Source organism: Ranitomeya imitator, chromosome 5, assembly GCF_032444005.1.
Source record: "Ranitomeya imitator isolate aRanImi1 chromosome 5, aRanImi1.pri, whole genome shotgun sequence".
Classification (NCBI taxonomy): Eukaryota; Metazoa; Chordata; class Amphibia; order Anura; family Dendrobatidae; genus Ranitomeya; species Ranitomeya imitator.
In genome coordinates this window covers 78,750,057-78,771,252 of record NC_091286.1, presented here as the reverse complement: position 1 = coordinate 78,771,252, position 21,196 = coordinate 78,750,057, and the positions used below count along the sequence as shown (strand labels likewise).

Sequence of the window (21,196 nt, the reverse complement as noted above, 5' to 3'; positions counted from 1 at the left end):
GCGTCATGCGCCCCTATATTTAACATGGGGGACGCATGGATATGCGTTGTGCTGCGTTGTGCGACGCATGCGGGTTTTTTTGCCGCAAGCGTCGGGCGCAGAAAACGCAACAAGTTGCATTTTTCTTGCGTCCAAATTTCGGCAAAAAACGACGCATGCGTCACAAAACACAGCGTTTTTGCGTGCATTTTGGTGCGTTTTTATTTGCGTTGTGCGTTGCGTCGCCGACGCAGCGGCGCACAACGCAAATGTGAACGTAGCCTTAGCCAGCCAATAAAAATGCAGAGATTGCCTGTAATACACAGTAAAGCTGTAGCCATGTTTATTGGCGGTCTAGCAGCCATGAAACATCCGGGGTGGGGACTCGAGAATGGCACTGAAACACCCGCGGATACTCTATGCGTACCCGAGCACGCTTGCTCATCATCACACATTACTGCAGCACAAGTGCTATACCGGCATGGAACAATGAAGAAAGGGGGGAATTAGCAATTGATCATATTATTACAATTTTTAATAGCACTTTTCCTTATTTTATCACTTTTTTTTTTTTACTTCTATCCAGGACAATTCTTTTGCGGTGCAAGATCTGAGGAAAAGCTTGTTGATAGAGATGTGCCGTCTATCAACGTTAGTGTGGTTATTACACAGTGAATTCCTAGCAATCAGACTGGCAAACTAGATAAAATTATTCTGCTAAGGCTGGACTGATGCTGTGCAAGTAGAGAAAAGTATATGCAACTGTGGAAAATATATTCAACTTTCTCAACCTGTCAGTTAGTGGCATTTTATCTTACATTGTGCAAATATCGGCATCGAATGAGGAGAACACAATCCTTCGGCAGCCGGCCTTTTCCAGGACAGTTTTCAAAATAATATCCAGAAAGATGTTCATGTCAAAGTAACTTGATAAATTTCCATCCCATTTGCCATTCTAAGAAAACAAACCAACAAAGAAGCAACAATCCAAATTAAAACTAGAGCATCTGTTTAACAAATTAATCTAGAGCTTCGTTTAGAAAAAAATAATAATTATATAATATAAATAATATATAATAAAGCAGTTGGCAATAAAAATATCAGCTGGAGCAATCTATGTCACCTGCAATCCAGACAACATTGTTTGCTTGAGTACCTGAATATTTTTGGAATAAAGAACAATAACAGGATTTTTGGTTGCTTACCGTAAAATCTGTTTCTCGGAGCCTTCATTGGGGGACACAGGAACCATGGGTGTATGCTGCTGCCACTAGGAGGCTGACACTATGCAAATAAAAAAGTTAGCTCCTCCTCTGCAGTATACACCCTACCGACAGGAAGTAGGATATTCAGTTAGTGAGAAAGCAGTAGGAGAAGTAACGTGTAAAAGAGAAAGAATAATAATAAATAATAATAATAAACTTTATCTACATAGCGCCAACAAATTCCACGGCGCTCCATAGATTAACAGTTTCAAACACTCAAAGAGTGTTCAAACAACTCAAAAGTATACAGTAAACAGAGCTGTTCAACTTGGGAGGGTGCTGTGTCCCCCAATGAAGGCTCCGAGAAACAGATTTTACGGTAAGCAACCAAAAATCCTGTTTTCTCTATCGCCTTTCATTGGGGGACACAGGAACCATGGGACGTCCCAAAGCAGTCCCTGGGGTGGGAAAAACATACTTCCATCAGGTCCAAGGACTCACCACTGCCGCCTGCAGGATCCTTCTGCCCAGGCTGGAGTCTGCCGTAGTTCGGCGAAAACATGTGGATGGAAGACCAGGTTGCCGCTTTGCAAAGCTGTCGGCGAAAGCCCTGTGACGTACCGCACTGGAAGCGCCGACTGCCCGGGTAGAGTGAGCCTTTATCTCAGGAGGGGGCACTCTGTTCTTGACCCGGTAAGCTCCCAAAATTGCCGTTCTAATCGAGCGAGCAATAGTCGCCTTGGAAGCCGGCAGGCCTCTACGCACGCCATCAAGGATGGCGAACAGAGAATCCATCTTTCGGAAAGCGGCCGTGCTAGCCAGGGAGAAACTCACTGCCCTGACGAGGTCCAGCCTGTTCCACTATCGCTCCAGAGGATGATTCGGAGCTGGACAAAGGAAGGTAGAACGATGTCCTCGTTGAGGTGGAAAGATGAAAACCACCTCGTGAAATGAAGGAAGGCGGAGGCCTGGGACCACCTTGTCCTTGTGGAAAATCAAGAAAGGAGGTCGGCAAGAAATGGCCGCCAACTCAAAAACGCGGCGGATCGAAGCGATGGACCTGAGAAAAGCCACCTTCCGAGATAGAACTGACAGGGAAAAACTCCCTGAGAGGCTCAAAGGGGAAACCCCTAAGAACAACCAACACAACCTTTAAATCCCATGAATCCACAGAGGCCCTGTACGGAGGGACAGCGTGGGCTACTCCTTGAAGGAAGGTCTTAACCTGTGGCTGAGAAGATAATGTCTTCTTAAAGGGAAGAAGAGCGCAGGAACCTGGCCCTTTAGGGAATTGAGAGTGAAGCCCGAATCCAGTCCTGCCTGAAGGAAAACCAAATGGAAGGCAGGGAAAAGGACATAGGTGAAAAGCGGTTGGGCTCGCATGAACGAAAGTCTTCCGGGTACGATAGTAGAACCTGGAAGACAACGAAGGCTTCCTAGCCTGGATTGTAGTGTGACTCGACCGGGACGAAAGGCCAGACGCTCTTATAACTGTGGAGTCCACAGCCATGCCGTAAACTGAGCGACCGATAATTCGGGTGGCAGATCAGACCCTGGAGGCCAAAGCGTAGACGCCCACGCGGGAGGGTCGCGAGATCTGGAGACGAACCAAAGGAACCTTCCTGTTCCTTCGGGACGCAGAGAGGTCCACGTCCGGAGTCCCCCATCGAAGACAAATCTGATGGAAGACCTCCTGATGCAAGGACCATAACCCTGCCGCGAGACCCTCGCAGCTGCAGAAGTCGGCGGCCCAATTGTCCGTGCCGGGGATATGCACCGTGGATATCACCAGAACCATTGCCTCTGCCCAGAGGAGGATCTTGGATACCTCGGCCAAGGAGCTCCGAGTCCCCCCTTTATGACTGACATATGCCACCTCCATGGCATTGTAGACCCCTGAGAATCCTTCCCTAGTGACGAGGGAAGAGAAAGATGGCCCGAAGCTCGAGGATGTTGATCTGCGGAAGAGACTCCTGCGCCGACCAACGACCCCAAGCAGTCAGATGGCGAAACACAGCGCCCCAGCCAAGCAGGCTGGCGTCCGTCGTCACCACTTGCCAAAGAACTGGAAGGAAGGACATGCCCTGGGAGATGAGAGGTGACGTCAGCCACCAGCTGAGGGACCCTTGACTCGGGAAGAGAGTCGGATAGGACGATCCAGGGACAAGACAGCACTGTCCCACTGTGACAGAATGGCCTGCTAAAGAGGTTGAGAGTGAAATTGGGCAAAGGGGATTGCTTCGAACGTCACTACCATCCTGCCCAGAAACTTCATGGGTGATCAGAAGAAGGGAAGCCGAGGACCCTAAAGCAAGGGTACATCCCGACGAAGGATGGATCTCTTGTCCTCGGGAAGGAAGACTTTGGTCTGACGAGTGTCGAAGAGCATGCCCCGAAAAACGAGGCGCTGGGAAGCAACAAGACAGGATTTCTTCATGTTGACAAGCCACCCGAAGCGGACTAGGGTGTAGAGGACGATGGACAGGCTCTGGTGAGCCTGAGAAAAAGGGGGACGGAGCCTAGAAGAGGATGTCGCCGAGGTACAGAAAAAAATAATAAGCCTCTGACCATCAAGATGGCTATCAGCGCCGCCATGGTCTTCGTGCAAACCCTGGAAGTGGTTGCGAGAACGAACGGCAGGGTGAAGAACTGAAAATGGTCCTGGAGCACCACAAAGCACAGGAATCTGTGATGTCCCGGGAAAATCGAGACATGAAGGTAGGCGTCCTGAATTTCTATGGAACACAAAAGTTCTCGAACCTCCATGGAAGCAATTACTGAACGATGGGAATCCATCCTTAAGAGTCTCAGACAAACTCTCCAGTTCAGCAATTTGAGATCCAGAATGGGACGAAACTTGCCCTTTTTTTTTTTTTCTTATTCTTTTCTTCTTTCAGTACCACAAAAGATTGGAATAGCAACCAGTGAACCGTTCTTTTTCTGGGACGGGAACTATTACTCCGGCTTTGAGGAGAGAAGCGGTGGCTGCGAAGAAGACCCGGAACTAGAACGGGGACTCTTGGGGTCGGGATCCGAAGAAACGATCCCTGAGTTGTGAAACGAACTCTATTTTGTATCCCGAGGATACAACTTCCCTGACCCATGCGTCCTCTGCTGAGGGGATCCAGACATCCCTGAAGAAGGGAAAACCGCCCATCCTGGGAAGTGGGCTGGCGTCTTGCTGTGAGTCATGCCGAGGTGGATCCTCCAGTCCTAGCCCTGGAGGATCTACCCTGGGAGTAGCGGGAGCGCCAGGAAGGCATGTGGTCTAAAGGAAACAGTCTTCTACTCTTGACGTGCCTGTGGCCTCTGTTGCTGCGGGGAAAAGGAGTTTGACGCCACGAAGCGACGTAAAGGCCGAAAGGACCGAAATTGCCATCTAGGAAGGGGGCGACGAGGTGTAGACTTGTGCCCCCCGGTAGCGTCCTAATGATTTGGCCCAACTTAGAACCAAAGCGACGTGAACACTGAAAAAGGCAGGCTGGTAAGGGACTTTTTGAAGACAAATCCGCCTGTCAGGCCTTGAGCCAAACGGACTGACAGATGGCAACGGCATTGCTGGACACCTGAGCCGCAAAAGACGCGGCATCCAGGGAAGCGGAGACCAAGTATTCACCTGCATGAGAAAACTGGTTGGCAAGCTCCGCCAGCTGTCCAGGAGGGCCCCGTCCAGAATGCTCCGACGGAGTTGTGTGACCTTTGGATATGGATAATGAAACCCAAGTATAAGCAATGGCCGGGCAAAAATAGACGCAGCCGATTCGAAAGCTGAGCTCGCAAAGGATTCTATGACTCTATAGTTAGAATCTTTCAGAGATGCTCCGCCAGATAGCGGGAGGACCGTGTTGGAGGACAGAGTCCAATAAGCGGTGAGCTCCAGAGAAAAGGGATATAAAAAACGCCAAGGCGCTTTCCTCTCTGAAAGCGGCTGGTCGGATTCTCTTTTTCTCTCGTCAGGGCCTTCTCGAATTCAGGGTGAGAAGCGAAGACCTTGGAAGGTGACCATCTAAACGAAACCGCCTGATCCGCGCGTTCCGTAGAGGGATCTTTGATGCCACGGGTCTGGTTGATTGCTCCAATGAGGCTCTGAACCATATCCCTCATGTTAGCGATTTGGTCAGAATGCAGCTCCAAAACGTCCCTCTGAAGGTGCGTCCGAAAACGCCTCGCCTGACTCGGGAGAGGATCGGGAAGAAGCTGACCGCTGAAATGGGCCGTGAGGCGAGATGGAACGGGAAGAGGAGTCGCAATGGCGCTCCGGTCTGGACCTCTTTAAGGCCTATCCTGGTAGGCTCAGACGGGGCTACTTGTGACCCGCTGGCTACTGCGGAGGTCTGCCAGGACAATCTATCCAGAACGGACACCGGGGTCTGGGATACCCTGGTGAGAACCGCCACAGATTGAGACAGAGCGGAAGCCCACACTGGGATAGGGTCCTCACTCTCTCGGGGCAGAGGGGGGGGGGGGAGCCCAGAACGATGTGGGATCGCTGCAGTCCTGACAGGTGGGAGAGGACTGACCTAAGGGGAACCTGCCCTTACAGGAGAGCACAAAAGGTGCCTGACTAAAGCAGAGGAAGGGTATTGGTCTGCAGTGCAGAGCTACTCACGGAAGATGTCCTGTGGATAGCTTCGGCTGTAGGAGGAGGTCGGCAGGGAAGGCAGGTCCTGTAAGAAATCACCGCTGGGTCCACACGCCGGGAGTGGTGTAAGGCCCCGCACTCTGAAGTCCGCAGCATGAGCCAAGAAGCGCCGAAAGCAGCCGGCGCTGAAACTGCATGATTGAGAGTACAAAGATGGCGCCGGCCGCAGTCTGTGCTGAGGCCAAGAGGAGTGGGCGGGGCTAAGCGCCGGAGAGGAGAGAGGGGAAGACGCGGGAGAAAAGCCCGCCGGAAAGAGGACGGGGGCGGAGCCATAACGCCGCACTAGGCCCCGACCGAAGCCGGGGCCTAAATTAGCTCCCGGTGGCCGTCGGGAATGGAAGCCGCGGCGTGGAGGCCCCGCAAGGCTAGCCCACCCGACGGAGAGAGCGGGGGCTAGAGTCACTGCGGCGCGGTCTGTGCCTAGGCCAGGGAGTGGCTGGGGCAAAGCGCCGGAGAGAAGGGGGAAAACGCGGGAGAAAGACCCGCCGGAAAGAGGATGGGGGCGGGGCCGAAACGCCGCACTAGGCCCCGACAGAAGCCGGGGCCTAAATTAGCCCCCGGTGGCCGGCGGAAAAGGTCTAGGCCCCGACCGAAGCCGGGCCTGGATTAGAGCCTGGTGACTGCTGTGGGGGAGAGACGCCGTGGAAACCTTACAAGGCCCCGGCGCTACCGCCGCAATGAACCCCTTCTCTGGTGGACCCATGTGCCGCACAAGGGAAGCTGAAGAGAGATCCAGGGTGAGGTAAGAGCCCTGGACCCCAAACTGTGGGACACAGTGACTTCCCCATAAAACAACCCCTGAGCCCCACTCTTAGATTGCTAGACAGGGGAGAAAATACTCACCTTTCTTCATCTGTATACTTACCCTTGAATGATCTGGGATGGTATGGGGAAAATACTCACCTCAAACCTCCCACGCCGGTACTAACCTGAAGAGGAATGAGACGTCCAGGAGCTGATGGACGTCCTCGTCTCCGCAACCGACAGGCTCTGGTGGGCGAGTGGGTGGGGGACGGAGCCAGGACCGGACTTCTGAGCACGCTTGTGTGCTAGGATCTTGGTCCTGGAGAGGGATCTATGAGGATACGGGGTGGCAGTACACGCCGTACTCATAGTCCGTATTGTGGGACTACAGGTGTGACTGTTCACCCTGTATCCCTCCGGAAAACCTGAAAAGAAAATGACGTACATTGAGGTAGATAAGGGTCTAATGAAAGACCCGTGTCCACCTCCTACTGACACTAAGCTAAACTGAATATCCTACTTCCTGTCGGTAGGGTGTATACTGCAGAGGAGGAGCTAACTTTTTTATTTGCATAGTGTCAGCCTCCTAGTGGCAGCAGCATACACCCATGGTTCCTGTGTCCCCCAATGAAAGGCGATAGAGAAATACAACTTCCTGCAAGTCAGGGTCATAAGGCAGCTTAAGCTAGAAAAAGGCAAAGCCATGGAGGCAGACTTCAAAAGCAGGGGTGGCCCCCTTTCTGTTCTACCAGTGCCAGTATGCCAGGGCTGGGTAATGGTCTTGCTTCTGGTGCTAGTAAGAAAGAAAGGTGTTTTGTCGGGTGATCCTTGGGTGGGTGTGGGAGGGGGTCACTTGTTGTTAGGTAAAATAAACCCTGTCCTTGATCACATCTTGCACTTGCCCATGCTTGAAATGACAGAAATGAACCAATTAAAGGGGTTGTCCTTGTATGGTGCACAAGTCTGCAGTCAGTATACGTGACAGCTGACTTAGGAATCTTCATGAAGAGCGCACGCACTGTCGGGATTCTCTGGTGCCGGGAGTGGACTGGCGCGTGACTGTAAGTACGTGAAGCCTCCCTCAGTACAAGTGAATTTAGTGCGGCCGGCCACGTCTAGTTGGAATGTTCCCGAAGGTGTGCTAAGTACATACTTGTGGTCATATGACCGCCTGCTCCTGGTGAATTGAGGATTCACAAGTCTTCACTTGCGTAGAGTAACTGCGGATTTGCATCCCAAGCCTGTACAACCCCTTTAAAATTTTAAATAATAATTAAAAAAAAAAAAAAAAGTTTTCACTGACCTTTTCTTGACAAATCCACTTGATTTCAATATTGAACCCAACATCTTCAGGTACAGCCTCTAGCACCTAGAAAACATCCGGATTGTAACCATGGCATATAATCATCTAATAGAAGCACAATCATTTTTTACACCAGAAGCAACATATACAAAAACGTATTACAGTCCATGTGATGCCAGTGACTTACATGGGAATACCACATGACATACTCAGTTCTCGTCACGAGGCCTCTGATGGCGTACAAAGCCGACGACTACTGATAAGAAGTCATTTTCTACATATATATGTGTATATTTCACACTCATCATTTCTATTCTGAAGTGTTGACCTTAAATAGAATAAAATCTTTACCGTCTGGAGGGAAGGAAAAGGCTGATTGTCGGATACAGAGCATTCATCTTCAGTGGAATCTGCAAGTAAAGATTACGAGTATAAAAGTTACAATAATATTTTGAAAAAAAATTGATGAAACTTCGAGAGAAATCAACATAATCAAAAAACAGAATAGAAATTAACTAAATGTTGGTTGAGTATGTTACATAGTGGACAATGAGAAACATTTTTTTTCTGTCCTCTCACTTGTGAGTTCAGAATTTGAGAAATAACCTGAAACTAATGAGATACTGCATCACCGCTCCATTGTCTATGGGACTGACAGACATAGCCAAGTACAGAGCTTGACACTCATTAAGTCCCATAGACAATGCATGGAATGATACTCTACTATTGCTGTACTCAAATCAGGGGTCTTATTAGTCCCGTTCTCAAAATTGCTCAGGTTCCAACCAATGGGACTGCTATCAATCAGCAACTTGTCACCTATCCAACCCCTTTAATTCAGAAACTCATAATATAATACTTGAAAACAGGTTTTCTTAACAAGATGACCCTTTAAAGCTGAATAATATACACTGGCTCAATATGAGAGCAAGGTCTGCAATTAAATCTCAGTTCCTAGCCGGGTAATCCGCATGGGGAGAATATCATATTTCAATCATCATCTGGAGAATTAAGAGAAGAAAATCTCTTAATTCACCCTTGCAGAGCTGGTCATGTTTGCCTTGATCTTGCACCAATTTCTTTAGTGAAGGAGAAGGTGATGTCATCTTGCCGTGTTGGGGAGAGGCTTGTTTGCAGACCAGCTATGGTATGAGTCACGGCTGGTTAGATAAAGCATGCCACATGACTTGGTGCACAAATTACTCATGATGGCAATGCTGAACACAAACACAGAAACATACATTCTGTAAAAAACCCAAAAGGACATAACCCGCGCCTTTATCACCTGTCTTAATTTATAATTAATATGAAAATATTATGTTTATTTGGGTATAAAGTTCTTTTTTTTTAACCCTAAAAAAAAAAAAAGAAGAAACAAACATATGCTTGATGGTAGTCGTTTTTTCGCTTCCTCTGATTTACTGGTGCAGGATAATAAGCTGCCCTAGATGACTTGTCAGTAGTTTACCAAACTTCAGTATTATGCATGTATTGTTTACCTGTGGCACCTTTCTACCACTATTAACCTGCAGGTATAGGGTTAACCCGCAGGTAAATGGCATTAGAAAGGTACTGAAAGCCCGGCTGATGGGAGAAAATTAACCCTCTGGTTTCAATCATGCCTCCTGTATGACTGAAAGCGTGACTACAGTCACTGCTCATGGCGGCTGTAAGCACGCCCAGAACTCTAATTGACCGCTCGGTCTGCAGTGTATGAGTGCGGAGCCAGCCGCCGTCAGTCGAAGATCCGGAGTCCGCTTACTACTGCCACTCAGTGTCTGTAGCCATGTCAGCAAACCTGTATACCCGAAAGTTCATTTTCTCTAGGGAGCCGCATTTTCAGTAGTGGTCGGACTCCTTTCTAACCCCACTGACCTGCACACTGTCCCTAAATCTGCGGGTAAATATGGTTATCCAAAGTGATAGGTTCCCTTTAAAGATAATAAAATGTGTTGCACGTGTAAACTGAAATTGAAAACCTGGGGGAAAGAAAATGATTCACCATAACAATGTAATGCTCTTTATTGCACCTTCATGTGGATGAACAGTCATAGCAATAACCGAGGGGCCTGTCTGAGCAGAGGTTGAGCAGGCACACATTCATTCTCTATGGGACGGCCATCGATAGAGCAGTGCTGTAGTTGGCAATTTCCAGCAGTCTCAATGAATGCAGCATTGGTGCGCATGCTCGACCCCTGCTCCATTTGGAAGTAGCTCTTCAGGGCCCCATTCTCAAGATTAGATGTGGTCATAGCAGCTGGACCCCTAACGATTATTAAGTTATCCCATTTTCACAGGTTAGGGGTTAACTTATTAACTTGGTACAACCCTCTTAATATGTGACATCTACATACCAGAATGATCTTGTAACTTTAGAGCAGTCACATGAGCAAGCTGGAAAAAAAACAAAAGGATTGTAAGGATGTGAATTTATAAATATGTTACTGCTGTAATGTTTAAAGGAGGGAGATTTTTAACTCAGAGTATTCTTGATAATCCTCCTTTTACCGTGAAGGGAAGGTTAGTCTGCAGGTTGTCATGCATCTGTGTTCGAACCCTTGAGCCTGTGCTTTGTCGTCTGGTTCTCTGTCCGCCGAGCCACAGCAGATACACTTGTTCTCCGGTTGTTTAGTTTCTGTTATCCTTGCTTCAGACTTTTTAGGGTAACAGGTGTTTTCATTTACTCATTTGTCTGACCCATCACCTTTCGGGTGCAGCCTTATATACTTTCCCACCACTGGTATTTACTGCTGGTGATGGTCTCAGTTGGACGAGTTGGACTCAGTGAAAGACCAGCTAGGGTTTCTCTGATGTTCATGTTCTTTATCCTGCACCTATTTTCTGTTTCCAATTAGGAAGTAGGCAGCATATTTTCTAACAGTACAGACTTCATCTTTTATTTTGTATTTCACAGTTTGATTTGCTCACTCTAGGATCTCTTTCATTTCCGTACACTTTCCCTTCTGTAGGTAATTTGCACTCCGGTTCTTTAGGAGGAACGTGAAGCGCTCGATGGTCTCTCAGACAAGCATAGGTCTGAGTTGTAATCGTCTAGTCTGTGGTTAGGGCTGTCTCAACTCACGAAGAAACCCATAAGGACTGCGGGGTCAGGATCTCTAGTCTATACAAGAATGAGCAGGGTCAGTTGCTGCTTTTAGTGTGTTATCCATTTTCCTGAGTGAGCTGCTACACTAGCATAACAGGTTAATGGTATTATGAAGATGCCTGACTGCTGTACCGAAAGTGCGGCACTTGGGAGAATATGAACTTTATCACTCTTGGGAGCCACCAGCATTCAGTAATACAGATGTACCCAGAGGCGACAGTCACACCTTACAGCATTGTGAGCGGCAGCTATAAGCATGTACCAGGACTTTGACAGGTGGCTGTCACAGTACCAGAGCGCGCTGTCAGTGGTGACTGTAGCCGCACCTGAACACCTGCATGACTGAGAACAGACAGCTCCCGAGAGGAATGAAGTCCATTGTCTACTGGGTACTGAACTTTCAATAGGGCAGATACCTTATTAACGCACAAACTAACCACATATCTGCAGCTTATTAGTGTTGTGCGGCATGACTGGTTCTCTTAAAGGGAACCTGTCAGCAGATTTGCCGCTATAAGATGCGGCCACTGCCTTTCAGAGCTTATCTACAGCATTCTATAATGCGGTAGATAAGCCCCTGATCCGACCTGAGGGGGGTGGTCCGGTCCGATGGGTGTCACAGGTCCGGGACCTCCCATCTTCTTGTGATGCCGCCCTCCTGCTTCTTCATCGCTCCCTGGCATTGGCGCTCCTTTGCAGGCGTACTGATTTGCCCTGTTAAGGGCCGAGTGAAAGTACTGCAGTGCGCAGGTGCTGAGCCTCTCTGACCCTTCCCAGTGCCGCTGTACTTTGCTCTGCCCTCAACAGGGCAGATAAGTATGCCTGCGCAGGAGTGCCATGCCGGGGAGCCATGAAGAAGCAGGAGGCCGGTATCGCAAGAAGATGGGAGGCGCCGGACCCGGACCAGCGACATCCATTGGACCGGACCTCCCCCAGGTGAGTATAATATAACTTCTTTTTCTTCACTTGCAGGTCAGACCGGGCGCTTATCTACAGCATTATAGAATGCTGTAGATAAGGGGGTGGCTGCATCTTATAGCGGCAAAATCTGCTGACAGGTTCCCTTTAAAGACGGGAGTAGAGTCGCTCAGCAGACACATCTTCCAGTTTTTATTTTTTTTAGTAAAACATACTTCTGTAACGAGGGAGCCTGTCAGGATTTCATTCTGGCCATGATTAAAATAGTCACACGACAAACAAATAAGCCGCCTGCATATACTGTTAAAACCAGAAGTTTACATACACTTTATAAAAAGACACAGCTGCAGGTTTTTCTCAATATATGACATGAAAGCAGAATAAACCTTTCCGGTTTTAGGTCAATTAGGATTAACATAATTATTAATATTTGCCAAATGCCAGAATAATGAGAAACTTTTGACTTTGCAGTAAGTAATAAAAATGCTTAAAACATTCTCTCGCTCTCATTATTCTGGCATTTGGCAAATAATAACGGTAATCCTAACTGACCGAAAACAGGAAAGGTTTATTCTGATTTTATGTCACATATTGAGAAAAACATTGTGAGGAGAAGGCCGCTTATTAAAGACTATAGGACGAGTGGACATATAGCGAAGTACACAGCTCCAAGAGATAACAGACTTTTCCAGCACAGACCACCCATTACATCAATATTGTAATTTAATAGTTAATTTGCTCGATGTGTTTTATTAATTATTTGCTTGCTCGTCAGCTCATCCTCAGAAACCAACGTTTCTATTCAGTGACAGCAAGCAGAGAAAGGCGTGCAGGTTGGACCTTATGTATACCTAGGGCCAGACTATCAATCTCATCTGTATCAATGTCTCACCCCCATTGTACTCCCAACCCTAGGCCCATTGTGTGGTTGGGGATAGTAGACCCAGGGGAGCAGTCACCACGGGGAGTCTCACAAGCAGTCCCAATATGTTCTGTGAGCTAAAGGAAAACGGTTAAGGTGGAAGGAGAAAAAGACACTAGGGTTGATTCAGGCAGTTGTTGGAGGGACTTCAAAGGGAGAGGATCCAAGCGGAGATGGATGATCTATGGAGTTCTGGAGACCGGTTGCTGGCTGGAGGGGTATCCATGAGCTACGGTGGTGATATCCATCATCTGGAGGAATATAGGCTGTGACTATACACTGTACCCCCTAGAGATATCAAAAACTGTGAGCCAACAAAAAGTTGGGAGACAGTGGGTATCACCTGGTACTGGGCCAGTGAACTACCGATCTCAGATTGGGAATTTGTGGACTACGGACATTGTATGTGGACAATCTACCTGGATTTGTTGTGCAACCATGGAAGTATGGAATAAAAAAATAATTGAATCGCTAACCTGCCTAGGCGATTTTTATAACGTCCAACCTCAGATCCTTACAAACATGCATGTGTGTCTTTGTATAGTGTATGTAAACTTCAGGTTTCAACTGTAGTTAATGAAAGTGTTACAAAGCAGAAAAGTACCTTTAATAACTGAAGCTGGTCATACGAGAGCTCCTTCACAGGAATCTCAAATAGCTCTACAGTTGAGGCATTCGCTTTCTGCACAGAAAATTAAAAAAATATTATATTAAACACACACACTATTATACATACACAGCCATATATCACTGCTTTTTCTAAAAAGAAACCAGTCGGCTGTGTGTGGTATTTCACTTTCCTGACCAGGCCAAATTTTTTAATTCTGACCAGTGTCACTTTATGTGGTTATAACTGTGGAACTCTTCCTCAGATCCCACCTATTCTGAGACTTTTTTCTCGTGAGTTATTGTACTTGATGTTAGTGGCAAAATTTGTTTGAAATGACATTTGTGAAAATATTGGAAATTTGGTGACAATTTAGCAATTTTTAAACTTTCAATTTTTATGCTCTTAAATCAGTTACAGTATGTCACACAAAATAATAAATAACATTTTCCATATGTCTACTTTACATAAGCACAACTTTTGAAACAATTTTGTTAGGAAGTTATAAATAAGGGTTAAATGTGGACCAGCGATTTATCATTTCTCCAACAAAATTTACAAAACCATTTTTTTTTTTTTTAGGGACCACATCACATTTGAAGTGACTGCGTGGTCTATTTGACAAAAAATACCCAAAAGGGACACCATTCTAAAAACTGCACCCCCCTCAAGATGTTCAAAACCACATTCAAGAAGATTATTAACCCTTCAGGTGCTTCACAGGAATTAATGGAATGTGGAAGGAAAAAAAATGAACAAAAATTTTAACTTTAGAGCCATTTTTTTTCCGCTACAGAAAAAAAATGGACCCAAAAAATTTGTTGTGCAATTTCTCCTGAGTAAGCCAATACCTCATAGGTGGGGGACAATTAGGGTATGTTCACACGTTCAGGATTTCCATCCTTTTTTTTTTCCTGACTGTTTTTAAAAAAAACTGCAGCTCTTGGCAGAAAACGCAGGTCCTTTTTTTGGTCCTTTTTTGGTCCGTTTTTGATGCGTTTTTTGATGCGTTTTTTTGATGCAGTTTTCTAGCCAGAGTCTGTGTGTTTTCTAGGAATTTTTTTAGGGTTAAAATGGCTGAAAATACCCTAACCCTACCCCTAACCCTACCCCTAACCCTACCCCTACCCCTAACCCTACCCCTAACCCTAACCCTACCCCTAACCCTAACCCTACCCCTAACCCTACCCCTAACCCTACCCCTAACCCTACCCCTAACCCTAACCCTACCCCTAACCCTACCCCTACCCCTATTCTAACCTTAGTGAAAAAAAAAAAAAAAATTCTTTATTTTTTTTATTGTCCCTACCTATGGGGGTGACAAAGGGGGGGGGGGGGTGTCATTTACTATTTTTTTTATTTTGATCACTGAGATAGGTTATATCTCAGTGATCAAAATGCACTTTGGAACGAATCTGCCGGCCGGCAGATTCGGCGGGCGCACTGCGCATGCGCCCGCCATTTTGCAAGATGGCGGCGCCCAGGGAGAAGACGGCCGGACGGACACCGGGACGCCGGGTGAGTATAAGGGGGGGAGATTAGGGCACGGGGGGGGCATCAGAGCACTGGGGGGGGGCATCGGAGCACTGGGGGGGGGCATCGGAGCACGGGGGGGCGGGATCGGAACACGGGGGGGGCAGCCACACTCCGCCCACGCACTTCCGCCCGCTCCCCGCACTTCCTGCTGCAGCGGTTCTGCACATCAAACCGCAGTAAAACCCGCAGATATATTTTTGATCTGCGGGTTTTACTGCGGTTTGGACCTCACAATGGAGGTCTATGGGTGCAGAACCGCTGCGGCTCCGGAAAAAGAATTGACATGCTCCTTTTTTCCGGGAGCTATTCAGCGCGTCTTTTTTTTTACAATTTCCGGACCATGTGCACAGTGTGTCCTGTTTTCCATAGGGTACAGTGTACTGTACCCTGCATGGAAAACAGCTGCGGAACCGCAGCGGCAAAACCGCCGCGGTTCCGCGGTAAAAAACGCACTGTGTGAACATGGCCTTACTGTTTGGGCACATGGCAGTGCACGGAAGGGAAAGAGCGCCATTTGACTGCAAAATTTGCTGGAGTAAGTAGAAGATGTCATGTTTGGAAAGCCTCTGATGCGCCTGAACAGTTGAAACCACCCACAAGTGACACAAGTTTGGAAACTAGACCCCTCAGGGAACTTATCTAGATGTGTGGTGAGCAGCATGAACACCCAGGTGCTTCACAAAAGTTTGTGATGTTGAGATGTCAAAATCTATTTTAAAAAAAACAAAAAACATTTTTCACACAAAAGTGTTTTTAGCCCCAAATTTTACATTTTCACTAGGGTAACAGTAGAAATTGCAGCATAAAATCTATTATGAAATTGTTCCTGAGTACACAAATACCCAAGATGTGGAAGAAAACTATGGTTTTATATAGTAAGGCTCAGAATGGAAAGAGTGACATTTTGGAATGCAGATGTTGATGGAATGTTCTGCAGGTGTCATGTCACGTTTGGAGAGCTTCTGGAGTGGCCAAACAGTAGAACCCCCCACAAGCGACACCAGTTTGGAAACTAGACTCCTCAGGGAGCTTATCTAGATATGTGGTGAGCACCTTGAACTCCCAGGTGATTCACAGAAGTTAACATTGAGCCATGAAAATAAAAAAAACAAACAAAATAAAACATTTTTTTCCCCACAAAAAATGTTTTTAGCCCCCATTTTTTTTCACAAAGTTAACAGGTGAAAATGGACCCTAAAATTTATAGTGCAATTTCTCCCGAGTACACCAATATCCCATATGTCGCTGTACAATACTGCTTAGCCACATGGCGAGACTCGGGAGGGATGGAGAGCTATTTTACCCCTGGAGTGCTGATTTTGCTAGAATAGTTTGTGGACTCCATATACAGAGCCCCTAAGTGCTGGAAGAGCAGAATCCCCCCTAAAGTGACCCCATTTTGTAAATGATACCCCTTTGGGAATTTATCTACATGTGTAGTCATGATTTTGACCGTGGGTCCAGAAACAAGCAGCAGTGGATGTTGCCAAGTGAAAATTGCAAACTCACATTGTGGTGCCCGTATGTTGTAGTCCTCAGTCACTAGTATGTGGTAGTGCCCAGCTTATGATTCTGGAGACATGCACCTGTACATTAGGCGGGCTCTCATCACTACCGAAATGCCAAACATATGGACAGTAAATGTGGTTTAGGCACACTGGGGCTCAGAAGGGAGGGGGGTATTTGGAAGTGTAGAATTTTCTGAATTTGTTTTGGAGGCGAGGAGCCATTTTGATTTTCCAAACCCTTCCGTTAACAGATGAAGGACGTAAGTGGGGAATTGCTTTTTCTGTGGATCGATTTGAATCTTTTGTACAGAACATTTTACACAACATTTTGGATCGCAGTTATCCGGCGATCTAGGCTGAGCACTTACATCTGGGTTTACATCTAAATCTCAGATTGAAGTAATTTGGAGGAAAGCCCCGAGGGATCCATTCCCTATAATGAGGCAGCAGAGTTACTCTGGACTCCATCTGGCCTTTGCTTTGCGGTGTCCATTTCAGAAGTGCACAAAATTGTGGTCGACTACACTTTCATGCACACCTAAAAGGATGGACCTCGCCGGATCATAGGCGGCCAGACGTCGTTCACGGTGCCTCATTATAGGGAATGTTCCCCCGGGGGTTCCATCTGAATAAGGTTTTTTTTGGATATTTACGAGGAAACCCCGGTGTAAGTGCTCAGCGCAGAGCTCAGGATAGATGTCTGCCGAGCCTTGCTGCGCTCCTTGGAAGTCAGAATGAAAAAAATCCAACAGAAGGTGAAGAATTTATTTAATTTTTTACGCCGTTCCTCATGTGGTATTAGTGATTAGACAATTTTATTCCTCGGGTCGGTGCGATTAGAATGATATCAGATTTATATCGGGTTTTTATATTTGGCTGCTGTCACACACTAAAAGATACTTTTTATTGCATCGCCATATTTTGAGAGCTATAATTCTTCCATATTTTGGCTGACAGTCATGTGAGGGCTTCTCTTTTGCAGGACAAGTTGACGTTTTTATCAGTACCATTTTTGGGCACATGACATTGCTTTCTATTCTGATTTTTGGGAGGCAGAATAAACAAAAACCAGAAATTCAGGATTTTTTTTAATGCCGTTCCGCACATTGTAAAGTTGATACGGCAACTTAATTCTTCAAGTCAGTACGATTTCAGTGATACCACATTTATATAGTTTACTAGATGGTAGCCCGATTATAACGCATCGGGTATTCTAGAATATGCATGTCCACGTAGTACATTGCCCAGCCACGTGGTACATTGCCCAGCCACGTGGTATACAGCAAAGAGCCACGTAGTATATTGCCCAGTGACGTAGTATACAGCACAGAACCACGTAGTATACTGCCCAGTCATGTAGTATATTGCCCAGCCACGTATGTCACAGGTTAAAAAATAAAAAATAAACATACACTCACCTTCCGAGGGAGCCCTTGTAGTCATGTCGCCTGTGTGCGGTGCACTCAGCAGCTTCCGGTCCCAGCGCAGGACCTGTGATGACGTTGCGGTCACATGACCGTGACATCATGGCAGGTCCTTGTCGCATACCATCCTTGCGTCGCGAGGAGCAGGAAAGGCGGCGGAAGGCGAGGATAATGATTTTTTATTTTTTTAACATTAGATCTTTTTACTATTGACGCTGCATAGGCAGCATCAATAGTAAAAACTTGGTCACACAGGGTTAATAGCAGCGGTAACGGAGTGAGTTACCCGCGGCATAACGCGGTCTGTTACCGCTGGCATTAACCCTGTGTGAGCGGTGACTGCTGGGAGTATGGAGCGGGCGCCGGGCACTGACTGCAGGGGAGTAGGGAGGGACTAATCAGACTGTGGTCATCGCTGATTGGTCGCGGCAGCCATGACAGGCAGCTGGCGAGACCAATCAGCGACTTGGATTCCATGACAGACAGACGCCGCCGCGACCAATGAATATCCGTGACAGGACAGACAGAAACACAGACAGACAGAAGTGACCCTCAGACAATTATATAGTAGATAATAAAAAAGTACACATATTTGGTATTGCCCCATCTGGAACGACCCGACCTATAAAACTCCCACTAGTTAACACCTTCAGTGAACACTGTAAAAAAGGCAAAAAACTATGCTTTATTATCATATCGCCGAACAAAAAATTCCTTTTTTTTTTTTTTAAATTAGAATGTCTCATATAGAAAGAAACTGAGAAATACACAATTATTCTACATGTGCCCCAGCACATCAAGGATTTGTCCTCTTTCCTTAAATAGTGTAAAGCAACCGCACCCCCTTTGGCCTCATCTATTTGCCAGACAAAAATGGAAGAACTTCAACAGGAAATTAACTTTTGTTCTCAGGAAGATTTTTTCAAGAACGGTTCGCTACAGGGGCATGGAGAAAATCCAGCAGACTGATATCAATACGGCCAAATGTATTTCCTGTACAGTCCTAGTTCCTTGCACCCCTCAACGCTAGGGTCAGTTCTGCAATCTGGTCCTATAAACAGTGTGTTATACCAACCCGGCACTAATATGGCGGCGAGAGGGTTCAGATGTAAAGAAATCAATGCATTTACCTTTTTCATGGACATACAGCACGTGAGATCATGATAGATCACTGGAACAAGATCCTTGGAAAGATGGACATCAAACTCAACAAACGCAGCGCCCTGGACGGGGAGTTAAAAAAACAAAAACATTTGTGCCTTTTCTGCCTTATTAATGTGTAATAAACACAATGTTGTTACTACAGGTCCTCCCCAACATTTGTGCTACTCTAAGAATCGAGGGAACTTTTATCACTTCGTAATCTCCTTTGTAGCACACTTCAGAACGGAAGAGGACTTGAACTCTAGTGCCACCTATTCGAAGCAGCAATCCTAAAAGTCAATATCAAAGTTTTTATCCTCTTAATATATTTCAGTCACCTTTCTATATAGCACTGTGTACTTACAATTGCTCATTTTGCCTTTCTTCCCGGCTAATTCTTCTGTTTTCCATTAGGCCTATGACATCATGTGATTAAACACTGACTAGCTGAATCCTTCTAAGCTGTATGTAGAAACAGGAGGTAATTTTTCCCTGTACGAGTCATGAGTCACCGCAAAAGTCATGAACGGGGGAGGAAGGAGCAGCTGAGGCAGGAGATGAAGAGGGGAATGATAAATGCATGGGGAAGACTAGTTCGTTGCGTAGAAAGGCAAAATTAGCAATTGTAAGTACACAGCGCTATATAATATGATGATTGCAAAAAATTAAGAGCATAAACACTTTGATAGGAGGAGGGCTTCTTTAACAAGTCTTGCCGTATGACTTCATATATAAGCTAAACCAGTATCTCAATTTGCAGACATAGTGTTTGGGGGTATTGTCCCTCCTCAGTGCAAAAGAATGAGATCTGATTTGGCTGTGTGAGAGGCCTCTGTCTGGGGTCTAAGGGTATGTGCACACGTAAAAAACTCCTCTGCGGATTTTTCCGCAGCAGATTTGATAAATCCGCAGTGCAAAACCGCTGCGGTTTTTCCGGCGGATTTATCACGTTTTCTATTGCGGATTCCACTGCGGTTTTACATCTGCAGTTTTCTATTGGAGCAGGTGTAAAAATGCTGCGGATTCCGCACAACGAATTGACATGCTGCGGAAAATAAAATGCTGCGTTTCCGCGCGTTTTTTTCCGCAGCATGTGCACTGCGGATTTCGTTTCCCATAGGTTTACATTGTACTGTAAACTCATGGGAAACTGCTGCGGATCCGCAGCAAAATCCGCAACGTGTGCACATACCCTAAGGGGTAATGTCTCTCCCTGTGGAGAGTGACATGCCTGCCATGAAGCAGAAACCCTAAGCCCCAGCGTCACTGTGCACACAGAGCAGTCTGCACCTTGAGCTCGCACCTCACCCTGCAGCACGCTCATGCAGGAGCTCAGCGCCTCACCCTCCTGTGCAGAGCAGATTTGTGATTAATTGCTGGAGGTCTCAGGACCGCAAGTTAGTAACAGCGAAGCAATACAAGATGAACATTTCAACATTATTCCCTTAAAAAGCATTAATGTAGGGTTTGTTCCTTCAAAGAGAATACAGAGAACCAGACTGAGACTTCGGTATTAGGAAGTCAGTGCTAATAATCATCTATTGCCAGAACAATGTATTTGGTGAGTGAGGGAGATCCAAGACATCAGTCTCTTATCCACCCATAACCTAAGAGGCAGATCGAGCTGGAGGCGATTCCTGGCCCCGTCCCTGCTCTATCAAGAGTCTGCCACTTAGAAATGGAAGCCATAGCTGAAAAACACCAGTACAATTAGATGCATTCACAGGGTCACCAAGAGGCCATTCAGTTTAAAGCAGACTGCCAATGATTGGAAAAAACAAAAGATATTAGGGCGTGTACAGTAACACAGTGCTTCTTAAAGGGAACCCGTTACAGGATTCAAGCTGCAAGAACCGCGTGTAGCATGATTGGCAGCCCGGCTGCATGATTATAGCCCGGTATATTCTTCTCTGAAACGCTCGGCATTTCAGAGAGTATATACTTTAAACGGTCCATAGCTGGAGATCAGACTAGTCCAGCAACACCCATGGCCGGCTCTTCCCAGCGCTGTTAAAAGTGACTGACAGGTCTATCAGTATGCAAAAAAACCCATCATACAACTAGAGCGGCGCTGGGAAGGGCAGCATCTTTAAAGGGAACATGTCACCCCCAAAATCGAAGGTGAGCTAAGCCCACCGGCATCAGGGGCTTATCTACAG

The 21,196-nt window shown here is 46.6% G+C and overlaps 1 protein-coding gene across 2 annotated transcripts in view; it reads right to left on the bottom strand.

Moving 5' to 3' along the window:
• GPCPD1 (glycerophosphocholine phosphodiesterase 1) overlaps positions 1–21,196 on the bottom strand; it is an 85,801-nt gene that overhangs the window by 12,887 nt on the left and 51,718 nt on the right. For both annotated transcript variants that reach the window (XM_069768838.1, XM_069768839.1), the window contains exons 12-17: positions 19,025–19,117; positions 13,424–13,501; positions 10,228–10,267; positions 8,225–8,283; positions 7,874–7,939; positions 798–934 (exon numbers count right to left, since the gene is read on the bottom strand). In XM_069768838.1, the coding sequence (XP_069624939.1) occupies positions 798–934; positions 7,874–7,939; positions 8,225–8,283; positions 10,228–10,267; positions 13,424–13,501; positions 19,025–19,117 (473 nt within the window). The remainder of the gene's footprint in view (positions 1–797; positions 935–7,873; positions 7,940–8,224; positions 8,284–10,227; positions 10,268–13,423; positions 13,502–19,024; positions 19,118–21,196) is intronic.